The 13,567-nt window shown below is 35.4% G+C and overlaps 1 protein-coding gene across 3 annotated transcripts in view; it reads left to right on the forward strand.

The window, feature by feature from the left end:
* The window catches only part of LOC149801847 (uncharacterized), a 173,410-nt gene that overhangs the window by 58,043 nt on the left and 101,800 nt on the right, over nt 1–13,567 (forward strand). For all 3 annotated transcript variants that reach the window (XM_089956221.1, XM_089956220.1, XM_089956223.1), the window contains exon 5: nt 5,787–5,900. In XM_089956221.1, coding sequence (XP_089812347.1) covers nt 5,787–5,900 — 114 coding nt within the window. The remainder of the gene's footprint in view (nt 1–5,786; nt 5,901–13,567) is intronic.

A 13,567-nucleotide genomic window follows, 5' to 3' on the forward strand; every position in this document is an offset into this window, starting at 1 on the left:
TCAATGTTTCAGTCTTTATCTTTGTGTAATCAGCAGATTTAGACTTTTGGGCTAATGTTTTTGTCTGGTTGACTGATAGGCAAGTTGCTGAATATTAAATGGTATTGTGTACAACTTTAAAAAGAGAATTCTATACTATGGGCAAGTTTTATGCTATGTAGGGGATGCCCACTATTACATTTAGAGGTGTTAAAAGTTTGGGAAATATCTTACTGGTAACCGTCAATCCTAACGATCGGTTACCTTGGTATCCGATCAAAGGGAAATTGTAGTAAATGTCAACCTGAACTGCTGCTTTGTTGATGGTTAACACATGCCAACCCCCCAAGAGAGATATAAGCATAATTTATTACTATTATAAGTGGCAAAAAAGTGTAATCTGAGCATAAAAAGAGCAATCTATATATTACATGACATAATTACAGTAAACTGTATGAAAAACATACATATTTATTGTATTTAATCTACATTTATTTTTGCTACTTTCCGGAATCTGTAGCTAAGATTTTTGTCACAAATCAGCTAATCCACATGGATTAGCAGTTACTACAAGAGTATAGACACAAAAGAAATTGAGAAATTATTTTTGTATGACGCTCAGTTTAACTAATCTGCATGTTTACAGTAACTTTTCGCGAATAGTCGCGAAGTCCACAAATGATGACTGTTGTAGTATCCTTGACCTGACATGGTTCGTTCCTTAACTCATTTGGCCCCAGCACTGGTATCAGTATCTCTGCTGCTATGCCCCAGAAGCACTAAGCTTTGTCTAGCTGCTTATGCCCCAGAGTTTTTACCTGTTTGAAAAATTTTGAAAACATCGTGCACATACATTCACTCTTACCTTAATTTCTCTTCTTATATCCAATTAAAATCCACGAAATTTTTCACCATTTGTTACAAATGAATTTGTCTACACATTGATGTATTTTTTTTCCCCTTTTGTCCAAGTCTTTCACAACTTATACACAATTTAGAATTCATCATGGTTGTCAGCATCCTCATCTTCTGACGTTTCAATCTCAGAAACTTCTATGTCCGAATCTAAATCTCACAAAATACCCAACTGCCGAACATATAACAATCCACGACTACAGGCGGGATTGGCCAACGAATGCAGAAACCAAATCATGTCTACAGACGGGATTAGGGCTGAATGAGTTAATGACTGTCTGGTGCAACATGTTTTTAAGTTTAAAAGAATCTCTCATAACATTTTTCAGTCATATAACATCCAACAGTCACATCGATACAGCCCGTTTTTTTAATGATATCTGGAGCCATTTATTTTCAGTTTAGAATGGTCCTCTACATGTATGGGGGCCCCAAGTGGCCGAGTGATCTAAAGCGCTCTCAGTTACGGATCACTGCCATCTCACCTCGTGGGTTGGTGGTTCTTTTCGGGGTTTTCCTGGGTTCTTCCTCCACCATTAATACTGGCCGCCATGTATAGCCTATCGTGTGCTGAAAAATGGCGTTAAGCCCTACAACAACAACAATCCTCTACATGTGTTTTATCAAAATTGAATGAATCTGACAAGTGGTTTCACATTCAAGAATCACGTCTGTTTTCTTAGTAGTTTTATGTAAAATTAATGCAAAAATTACAATATTTACACATATGGTAAACTTTTATTAGATTTTTTCAGTTATTAAATAAAAAAGATTTCCCTTATATTTAAATATTTCAGTGAAAAATTTCATTCTGTATAGTTGTTACTTAATTCATTTTTGTTTTCCTAACATGGTATAAGTGCATGTTATGGTAACAGTTTCTTTGTTGTCTTTGCCATAACAAAAATATTTGTCTTGGGTTTCCTGCTAATAAAAAAGTCTACTAAACAACATGTAAACAGTGGCCCTGACTTGAACAGCTAATACTCGCTCAACGGCCACAACCTTAAGGTAAAAATGGCACATGTTAAACTGGACATTTATATTGTGCTTTCTTTTATTTAGATTGTAGAATGAATTAAAAATTTATTTTGTTGAATATTTCTTAATCAGTACTTTGTGTCGCTATCAACGAAAGGTATTGACCTAGTTAACGTCATCAGGCTCTCAGAATAAGTGAGTTTTATGTCACGAGAAAAATAGCATGCGGACCATGGACAAGGACGAAGTTGGGACAGTCTAGCTTTAATTATCAGCACTGATTCTTAAATAGGTTGCACGAGAAAGGGAAGAAGTGTCCTCCATTGTATTATTATATAGTACATATGTGACAAATACATTTTAAGCAGCCATACAAGTCTCTGTGATGATGAATAAATGCGCACGCGACACAAGCCTTGAACTGTAATCATTATTCTGTCTTGATCTGAACTTGGAAATTTTTTTTTTCAACAGGTACCCAGTTGTTCATTGTATCACCCTGGGTTATTATTAATGAGAGGGTATCCGTTGGCATCTTCAATTACATTGGGCAATAAAACTTAATCCATCCACTTTGAACTTCAATGACAACCACTGTATCTGGTCTGTTAGACATGAGCATGGCTAGATTTATTCCCAACACGAATTCTCCATAATCCATGATGTGTGTGCTGTACATCCATGAAACGATTTTTATTTCCCATTAGACACTTCTGCAATCAGCCAAGGTCTGATTACATCATCTAATAGATGTAAAATCAATGTAAGATGGGTTGGGTTTTTTTCTTCTCCATTTTCTGTTATTCTTACAGACATGTCATTAAAATTCACATGCTTGTTTTTAATTAAAAAAGATATGTGGTTTTAAACCTCCAGATACTTCATATCTCGGGGGGGGGGCCAGTGGAGTACATTACATTGCATGTATCCAATATGATTTTAGAAAGACATTTTTACTCATATTGATTGCACATGACAACTCACTTTTTTTTCCTGAAAGAATTATTATGAAATAATCCTCAATGCAAAATCAAAAGTGTTATTTAAACTTGAAATCTAATGAGCTCCTAACAAATGAAACTTACTCAGCAGGAACAAGGTCTGAAAAACTAAGTTGTTATAGTGAGTGTGACATTTGATGTCATTTATGTAATAATTTAAAGAAAACATGTCAGTTGAACTCATTCATCTATTTATACCTATGATATTTTCCATCTTAAGGAGGAAAAATTACATAAAAGTTGATAGATAGATCTGTTTATACCTATGATATTTTCCATCTTAAAGAGGAAAAGTTACATACATAACAGTTGATACATAGATACATCTATTTATACCTATGATATTTTCCATCTTAAAGAGGAAAAATTACATAACAGTTGATATGTAGATACATACATCTGTTTATACCTATGATATTTTCCATCTTAACCCTTTACTTCATGCAAGCGTCTTTGGACGCCTTTACTCCATTCACATGGAAGTGCCTTTTGACGCCTTTACTCCATTCGCATGGAAGCGCCTTTTGACGCCTGCTGTAAACACCTGCTGTAAACATCAGCCATTTTTAGCTGGTTTTTGTAGCGCCACCTTCGGGGAAAACCCCCCTATTAGATACTACATTCATTTCTGCGAATGACAATTACATCAGATCACGTGGTAGCTATGTATGCACTGGTCGATATCTGCTATTTAAAGTAACTGGGTTGTAATCTCCACTCTCCAAAATGGCGGTTGCGGATTTCATTCAGTTCCTACGAAGTTTTCAAGATTAGAATAACAGCTATGAAAGATTCAATAACTTAGGTAAAGGCTCTGATATTGATGTAGGCAGCAGTTAGTTTTTATAAATTATGAAATTCAGATGACTTAGTGATGTAGACGCAGACAAAAACCTTGTAAATTTCGAGTATGGGAAATGGCAGCAACGGTTGGTCACGCAGCTTTAATGACATGACGGTGAATGAGTTCTCTCTTGATTCTGAAGCACATAAAAAATTCTTCTGTGAAAAATAATTACACAGCTATAACAATCGGACTTTACTCTTACATTTTTCCACATATAATAGATGTGTACCAAAAATGTAAAATGGTTAAAATTGCTGTTAAACGTTAACATACACTACATTGCTTAACAGTTCACAGGCAGGATTTCATTCAGTACTTACGAAGTTTTCACAATTAGAATCACAACTATGAAAGATTCAATAACTTAGGTAAAGGCTCTGATATTTATGTAGGCAGCAATTAGTTTTTATTGATTATCAAATTCAGATGACTTAGTGATGTAGACGCAGACGAAAAACCTGTAAATTTCGAGTATGGGAAATGACAGCTATGGGTGGTCACGCGGCCTCACTGACATGATGGTGAACAAGTTCTCTCTTGATTTTAAAGCACATAAAAAATTCTTCAGTGAAAAATAATTAACACAGCTATAACAATCGGACTTTACTCTTAAATTTTTCCACATATAATAGATGTGTACCAAAAATGTAAAATGGTTAAAATTGCTGTTAAACGTAACATACACTACATTGCTTAACAGTTCACAGGCAGGCCTATGCGTATGCTGTCGACTAGGTAACAGGTGTTCAATTTATAGCATGCTGCAGTTTGTAACTATGCTGTATGAGGTAAAGGGTTAAAGAGGAAAAATTACATACATAACAGTTGATACATAGATAAAACTGTAGCAAGAAAGTTTGCGTACTTCCTTTTCATCTGCTGGTCAACAAAAAAGCACAACATCTGACTATTCATAAATGGGTATCATATAAATACCATAAAATAATGTTTGATGTGGATATTATCAGTTATTTTTCCATTTGCTTCCAATATTTCAGGATTCCTTGATGTAACATTCTGACATCTAACCATGTACACAATTTGGAAACTGTTGGAAATCCTGTTGGTGCTAAACAAAAATTACAAAATGAATTATATATAGTTCAGCCAATGTACTTTCCTTGCAAGGTCAGAGTTGGAAAATTGTGAGATTGACATAAAATTTATCCAGTTTTGGAATGTTACACTTATAACATGAACATTATGATCAAACAAGGTGAAGAATAATTGGATAATTTCATTATTTATTTTGTTATGAGGATCTCAGCATGTTTTCGGATGTGTATAGTTATGCTTATTCAGTAAATGGAATGCAAATTCCACTCTCCTAATGAACAGTTGGGTATTGTAATGGCAATAATTAATGACACCCTCATTAAGAATGTGATAGAAATTATTCCTTAGCAGTTTTGCTTGAAAATTTTTGTTTTTCAACTTATTTTACTAAAAGATCAGTTAAATAGATGTGAATGTTATCTCTATTATTGATTGCCAATGTCATAAGCACCAGCTGTAAGTTTTGTTGACTGGATAATATTTTATGATATTAAAATCTTTACCATATATTGACTGTACTTGCATCTGAGATGAGATCATTGATCTTTTATCCATAATATCAGTATCAAGGATACAGTTCTTGGAATTCCTTGACATTTTACTTGAATATTTATGTTTTTAATTTTTTAATTAAAAAAAATCAACTAAATAGATAACAGTGTTAACTCTTCTTGTTGACTGCAAATGACAGTCACCAGCTTTCAAATAGAATTCTGAATCATGTATTGACAGCATCTGAAACAAGTTCATTGATATCCATGATATCTTTATCAAGGTCTAACATCACGATGACAAATATTTTTGTACTGCACCTATCTGGTCAACATGTAGCTCAAACATAGGAAATATTTTTGTGGTACGGTGTAGTTCCTCAAGAAACAGACAGTTTCAGTTCTCAGTATTTAACAGGAGTGAACAAGTGGATCTCATTTACTTTCCACCTTGGTGTACAATATCACTGTCTTTTTTAGAGACTCAGATTAAGTGGTCCTGTTTGCTTTTTTCAGAAGTGTGTCTGAAAGTGATGTAGAAGGCAGCACTAAGAGAAGGGAATTGCCACTGTTCCACAGGAAGAAGTTCCTTAAAGCTGGACTTTACTCTGATTTCTTCAAAGATGATTAGTAAGTTTCTTTGATCTTAAATTTTTGGGGCATTCTCTCATTTACAGGCCACAAAAAAAAACCTGACTTGTGTCAGGAAGTTGTTAGTTTATATATTTTCTGTGATAGTAAATGTTGTGGTCGTTTAGCATACTCTGTAAACAAAGTATGGGGAGGGGAGTTGTAATGTAGTGAGCTAGTTCATAACTTCATTATACTTCTGTTTACTCAGTGTATCCCCTAGGGGTACAAGACTAAGTAAAATAATCTCCTTGGTGTCAAAACTGGGGGTCAGACTGAGTAAAAGCAAACTTTGGTATCAAAACTGGTGGTCAGAATAAAACTTTGGGGGTCTCTGAAGCACAAATGGCAGTGAAGGGAAACCCTGCTGTTTACTTGTTATCTTCATAACACTTTGACATACATTCATGAAACCTGTCATGCTTTTGTTTCATGCTGGGTAATCTGAGATGAGATTTGTAATTTTCGATAACCATGTATTTTGCCTGGATGCAGTTTTTGCCTGTACACATGCAAAGATGGCAAGAAAAACAAAATTCCAACCATTGTGGCTCGAAAATCAAGTATATAAAGAATGGCCACAGAAAGGTGCAGACATTTATTCAGCTTGTGCAAATATGTCTTAAGACATTTGTTTTGATGTCTGGTGAAAGAGCTTTGAAATCTTGTGCAAACAGTGCTAAACATCAAGCAGTGGATGTTACATCATTTTTATATAGGTCCCATGCCCCAAAGCCAACTTGGATTCTCAAAAGCCTGTCAACATAACAAGCTCTTTGAACTTAAACCCTAAACAGTCTTCCTGTCAGGCTGAAGTTATTTGGACTCTGCACACATTTTCAAAGTATAACAGTTATTGTCTAACATGGGAATAACCAAAGTCTTTGGCAACATGTTCCCAGATAGGAACATCACTAAACATTTCTCATGTGGCAGTAGAAAAATTTGTACCATACCTTGTTAAAGGCTTGAATTTTGTCAGAAGATTCGGCTTTGGATCCAGGCCACAGCAGCCATTTGAAAATCATATTACAGAGGTCTCGCTAGGATTTTAAAACTAGGAGTTCAGGACTCCCATTTTGGTAAAAATAGGAGTCCCACCATCAAAAGTTGCAGTCCCTTCATTCCTACAGAATCAACACAGATGTGAGTGCATCTATTTTTAGATGGAGAGGTTTTCGTAATGTAATCACTAACTTTAATAGAGTTTCATTACAACAGTCCATTGACAGGATTGCAAATTTATGGTTTATTTATTTGTCTACATCCTTGTAGTAATTTTAGACAGTGGTTAAATAGTATCTGATTTGCTGTTTTTTCCCGTATTTTTGCAAATACGTGTCAAGTCGGAAAACAGCTTAGACCTTAAAGTGCATCTCGAGAATTCCACAACATAACATTGTCCCATACGTTTCTGACCTACATAATTTGCATTTTAAAGTTAAATCTTTAATAAAGTAATACCTTGTCTTTGCTTTCAGTGATTTGTATATTTTTCTGAAAATATTTGCCCGATGATTTACGAAAACAGACAATCTAATAAACTGGTACATCCCAAGCTTAGCAAAGTCCGCCATTATTTCACGTTAGGCCTACTGGTTCACTTACAATTTCAAACTAATTTTATGACGAAATAGTGTACAAGAGGCAGTTAATATATATCCAGATCACCGATTCTGATCTTAAAACACATGTTTGTATGTTTTATCATCAAAGGATATCATGCAGGAAATTGATAGTTGCTACCTTACTCGGAAAAGGGTTAATGGTAAATCAGCTATCAAAACATAATGCTTGTGAATGGGCAAGAGTTTGTTTGTTTGTTAACGTAATTGATATCAAAACTAGGCCTAGCTCCTGATGTCTTGATGAGTACATTTCACTACAACACTATAACTAACCGGGCTAAGGTGAGGGGCATTTTAAAAAAAGTATGGTCAGTCAGTGTACCTGTTAAATATCTATTGTTCGTCCATCAGACTGATACTGAATTTTGTCAATCCAAGTAAGGACTTATTCCAAACACTAAGCTAGGCATCACACACTTTCTTACACCTAGCTGCTGTCCTATCCGAACTACCATTTCTAGCAGTTTTAGCACTCTTCTGAATCTCATTACAATCTTCGTAAGTTTGCCGTTTAACCCAAAAATACTTATCCAGATTTACGAATGGCATTTTGTTTAAGTCTCAACATGTCTTGATTCTGAGGTCACATGCACTACTTACTCCGATATGTTCAGAAATGAACACAATAACGAAAGCTAAAGTTGTTTATTTGATGTACTTTTATAAATGACTGCATATACATCTCTGGGTCTTTCTGACTCTGAATTCAATTACTGTAAATATCAGTACATTTTCACATCCAGCCGCCAGATAAAAGCCTTTGAACTTGCCGCCCAGCTATTGCATTGTGTTATTTTTGATGTACTCTTATAATGGCAACATGTATGTACATCAAGGTGTCTTTCAGTCACTGAATGCTGTCATTGTAAATATCAGCACAGCTAATTGATCAACACATTTTCCCCACGAAGCAGGTGGCAGAAGCAGGACTGGCAAGTCTTTGAATTTTGACACACGCCTATTACGTGCTTACGGAGGACTCACACCTCTGTGATTTTCTGCGTCCCAGATAAAAAATTGGCGTCCAAATACACGTAATTAAGCGTTTCCAAGATCTCTGTATTATCTGTGCTATTGACAGATGATCATATCGACATGCTGTTTTACATTTTAACAATTTGTGATGTCTGTTTGATCCAGAATGAATTTGGTGACATCCAGTCTGGCTGCCATGGTGGCCATTTAAAAAATCTTGTTATCACTGCTCCAAAATAAATATTGTTCTGAGATGAAAAATGTAATTATTACTACTTCTCCTGAATAGATGGTTGTATTGAATTGGGTTTTCATTAAAAGATGTCTTAGGATGTCTAGTTGGTTCTAAATAAGAATTTTGCTGGTATCTATCTGACATCCAATATGGTCACTTCAGCAGCAATCTTGAAAATCTTGTTACTGTTACTTCCTCTAAAGGAAAAATATATCACCATGGGGTTTTGCCAGAAGACATTTGTATTGTGTCAAGTTAGTCCCAGATAAAAATGATGTTGATCTAACATTCAGTACAGCTTCATGGTGGCCATCTTGAAAATCTTAATATTACTACTTCTTCTGAATGGATGGTCCTGTCAGCATGGGTTTTTTGCCAGAAGACTTCTTAAGATACCTAGGTGGTCTATAATGGAAATGATAATGATCTTCATTCAAACATGGCCATCACAAAGGATAGCTTGAAAATCTTATTATTGCTATTCCTTCTCACTGGATGGTCATATCAGCAAAACATTTTCACTAAAAGATTTCTTCTTATGTCTAGAAGGTTATAAATGAAAATTGTGCCAATCTGATATTTGAATGTTGCCATCTCTGTGGCCTACTTGAAAATCTTGTTTTCATTACTCAGACTAAATGGATAGTGGTATTGACTTGGCATTTTCACTTAAACATTTGCAATTTCTATCTATGTGGCCATCATAGCAGTCGTCTTGAAAATCTAGTTATCACTACTCAGAGATCCAATATGGCCTCTACAGCTGGGGGTCTGACTATCTTACCACTGCTCCATCTAGATGGTAAGTCATTTTAACATTGGGTTATCACCAGAAGACTTCTTATGACATCTAGATGCTACTGCATGAAAATGGTGCCAATCTGACATCAAGTAAGGCCACCATGGCAGCCAGTTTGAAAACCTTGATAGTGCTGTTATTAAATGGAAAGACAACAGAATGAAAATGGATCATTGCCATCTCACCTCTGTCTGCATGGGTTCAAGTCTGGGATTCGGCCAATGTGGGTACGTGAGAAAGCTTGCCAGTAGCTTCTCGTGGGTCGGTGGTTCTTCCCAGGGGTTTTCCCGGGTTTTTCCTCCACCATTAATACTGGCCGCCATGCATAGCCTATCGTGTGCTGAGAAATGGCGTTAAACCCAACAACAACAACAAAATGAAAATGGTACTGATCTGACCTCAAATATTGATGCCACAAGATATTGAAAATCATATCACAAATTCTTCTTATTGGATGGATGGTCAAGTCAGCAGGTTGTTTTTTCATACAAGAAGTTTTTTAATGGTGTCCAGTTTGCCCCACATAAAAATGGTACCTATCTTACATCCAGTATGACAGCTATAATGGCTGATATGAAAATCTTAATGCTTAATCCTTTACCTCATAGAGCATAGTGACAAAGTGTAGCATGCTATAAATAGAACACCTGTTACCTAGCTGACCGCATATGCATAGGCCTGCCTGTGAATTATTAAGCACTGTAGTGATGTTACGCTTAACAGCAATTTTAACCATTTTACGTTTTTGGTAAACATCTATTATATGTGGAAAAATTTAAGAGTAAAGTCAGATTGTTATAGCTGTGTAATTATTTTTCACGGAAGAATATTTTATGTGCTTTAAAATCGAGAGAGAACTCGTTCACCATCATGTCAGTGAGGCCACGTGACCAACCGTAGCCGCCATTTCCCATACTCGAAATTTACATGTTTTTCGTCTGCATCTGCATCACTAAGTCATCTGAATTTGATAATCAATAAAAACTAATTGCTGCCTACATCGATATCAGAGACTTTACCTAATTTATTGAATCTTTTGTGGTTGTTATTCTGATCGTGAAAACTTCGTACGTACTGAATGAAATCCGCGGCTGCCATTTTGGAGAGTGGAGATTACGACCCAGTTACTTTAAATAGCAGATATCGACCAGTGCATGAATAGCGACCACGTGATCTGATGTAATTGTCATTCGCAGAAATCAATGTAGTATCTAATAGGGGGGTTTTCCCCGAAGGTGGTGCTACGAAAACTAGCTCAAAATGGCTGATGTTTACAGCGGGCGTCAAAAGGCGCTTCCATGCAAATGGAGTAGGGGCGTCCAAAGACGCTTGCATGAGGTAAAGGGTTAAGAATATCAGGGATGGTTCAGAACTACACTGTAAGCAATTGAAAAGAAGAAACACTTGGTGTTATATTTAATTCCTGGAAATTCTTTTTTTTTACTGTTATATCATTGGTTAACATCTTTTTGGGGGTCATTTCACAAGCACCAAATTACAACTCTAGTTTGAAGTTAACATGGTACTTTTAGTTATATTTTGTCACTTTAAGAAAAAAGACCATGCATCTCTATGCCAACATTTGCATACTATCACAATGAGATCTGTGTGGAGATTGTACCTATAGAAAACTTTGCAATAGTTATGATGACTCTTTTTCAGTCAGTAATGCAGTGAATGAAAAAGAAAGTGGAGAGTTATTTTATGCAGCTGTTACAGAGAATGCTTCAAGTATTTTCTTTTCTTTTTTTATGCTGTATGAATGCCATTACTCATCTCCTCCCCAGTTCCCATTGAAAGTAGAAAATGGGTGAATGGGAAAGAGGGTAGGGGGCCCCCTCATTTCTTATTCATTTTGCCCTCATCTATGTTATCAATTTCATTGTAATGTATGCATTACAGTGGTATCCTCCTTTTAAGGGTTCTCTTTCTTCCTATCCCCATTCCCTGCAAAGCAGGCCACCACAACCAGGATCAAAGTGGTGCATTTGTACTGCTTTGTCTCCTTATTTACGGTCATTGCTCTTATAAGACTACCTTATTATTGCCAAAGTGATGAACTCAGAAGATGGGAAGTACTGTATTTTCCGTGAATACCATAAATATTTTGGAGTCAGAGGCTGTAGTCTTGGTTGATGATGCTTAAAGAATGATTACTTCCTGATCCACTTCATTTGTATTAGAGAGCCTATTGTCACCATAAAGTGGTCCCCTGGATGTTATTCAGTGCTAATCTGTAAAGTAATTAGTCACATGAAATTCAGTCCCATAATAAATAGATACTATGTATACTCGCTTGTGAAGTCGAGTCAAACTGCAAACAACAAAGACCCTGATCTGCCATAGAATAAGGGTATGTATTGTTTGTTCTACTGATTATCCTAACAAACTGCACTGACCCAAATCTACTCATACATTATGCAACAGTAGATCTGGTTCTGTGCAGTTTGCAGTTGGACTAAACTTGTAAGCAAATATGTACGGTATTGGCAGCAATCTGTGCAAGTTGTAATTCAAATGCCTTATTGTGTGCTCATTTAGTCTCAAATATCTGGTGTGATTCATCTCTGAGATGAAAACTGTGCCCCAATTTCACCACCACAAGTCTTAAAGTAAAATCTAAACTTAAGATACCTCATTGGTCAGTTTTTAAGTAGGATTTTAATTTGATCACATTGTTGATTTGTAGACTTCAGTTCTATTGATGAAATCCAGGTATGATAGCATTAATGGGAATGGACATTTTTATGCATTTCAGGTATACATTTCTGGCAGTTTTATCATGCTTTGTTTTAATAGAAGATTAATTGATTCAAAAGGTTAGATTGACTGGATCGTCAAATAAATGAGTTTAAGCCTACATGTATGTGTTTGATTTATTGTGTCTTTTTAAAGATGTATACATGTAAAAGGAAGTTGGGATAATAAGAATACAGTAAAGCTCTAAAAAGTCTAAATGCTGCATACCCAGATTTTTGTTTTTAGAGTTCTCCATGGTTGCAGACATGAAGATATATTACACAGAAGGAGCAATTCATGTGAGTTGCGCCATTTTTTGGAGTTCTCCAACATTGCAGACATGCAGATATGTTACATAGGGGGTGGAAATATTGAGTTATGCCACATTAGAGTTCTTTGGAGTTGCAGACTTGAAGATATATATTACACAGAGGGAGCAAAGCATTCGCGTTCTGCCATATATTTTAGTAACTGATGTTGCAGATATCAAAGAATGTTCACCTTTATGGAGTAATGTTTTTTTTAAAGCTGTATGATTGGGCTATATCTTCTGTTTCCATACATGCAATATTTTCAGATGCAGATATTAATTTACTAAAGGAATAAGTTTGTTGAAAGTTCAGAGGTTCAAAATGTGGAAGGACACAAGTTGTCTCTTTAAATAAGCAGTTAATTATGGACACTTAAAACAAGCAGTTTATTATGGACACTTTAAACAAGTAGTTTATTATGGACACTTTAAACAAGAGTTTTTTATGGACATTTTAAACAAGCAGTTAATTATGGACACTTGAAACAAGCAGTTTATTAATGGACACTTTAAACAAGCAGTTTATTATGGACACTTTAAACAAGCAGTTTATCAGTTTATTATGGATATTTTAAATAGGCAGTTAATATGGACACTTGAAACAAGCAGTTTATTATGGACACTTTAAACAAGCAGTTTGTTATGGACACTTTAAACAAGCAGTTTATCATTTTATTATGGACATTTTAAATAAGCAGTTAATTATGGACACTTGAAACAAGCAGTTTATTATGGACACTTGAAACAAGCAGTTTACTATGGACACTTGAAGCAAGCAGTTTATTATGGACACTTTAAACAAGCAGTTTATTATGGACACTTTAAACAAGCAGTTTATCAGTTTATTATGGACATTTTAAATAAGCAGTTAATTATGGACACTTGAAACAAGCAGTTTCTTATGGACACTTTAAACAAGCAGTTGATTATGGATTATGGACACTTGAAACAAGCAGTTTATTATGGACACTTTAAACAAGC

Source organism: Sinohyriopsis cumingii, chromosome 4 (assembly GCF_028554795.1).
Source record: "Sinohyriopsis cumingii isolate HCF-2022 chromosome 4, ASM2855479v2, whole genome shotgun sequence".
NCBI classification, from domain to species: domain Eukaryota; kingdom Metazoa; phylum Mollusca; class Bivalvia; order Unionida; family Unionidae; genus Sinohyriopsis; species Sinohyriopsis cumingii.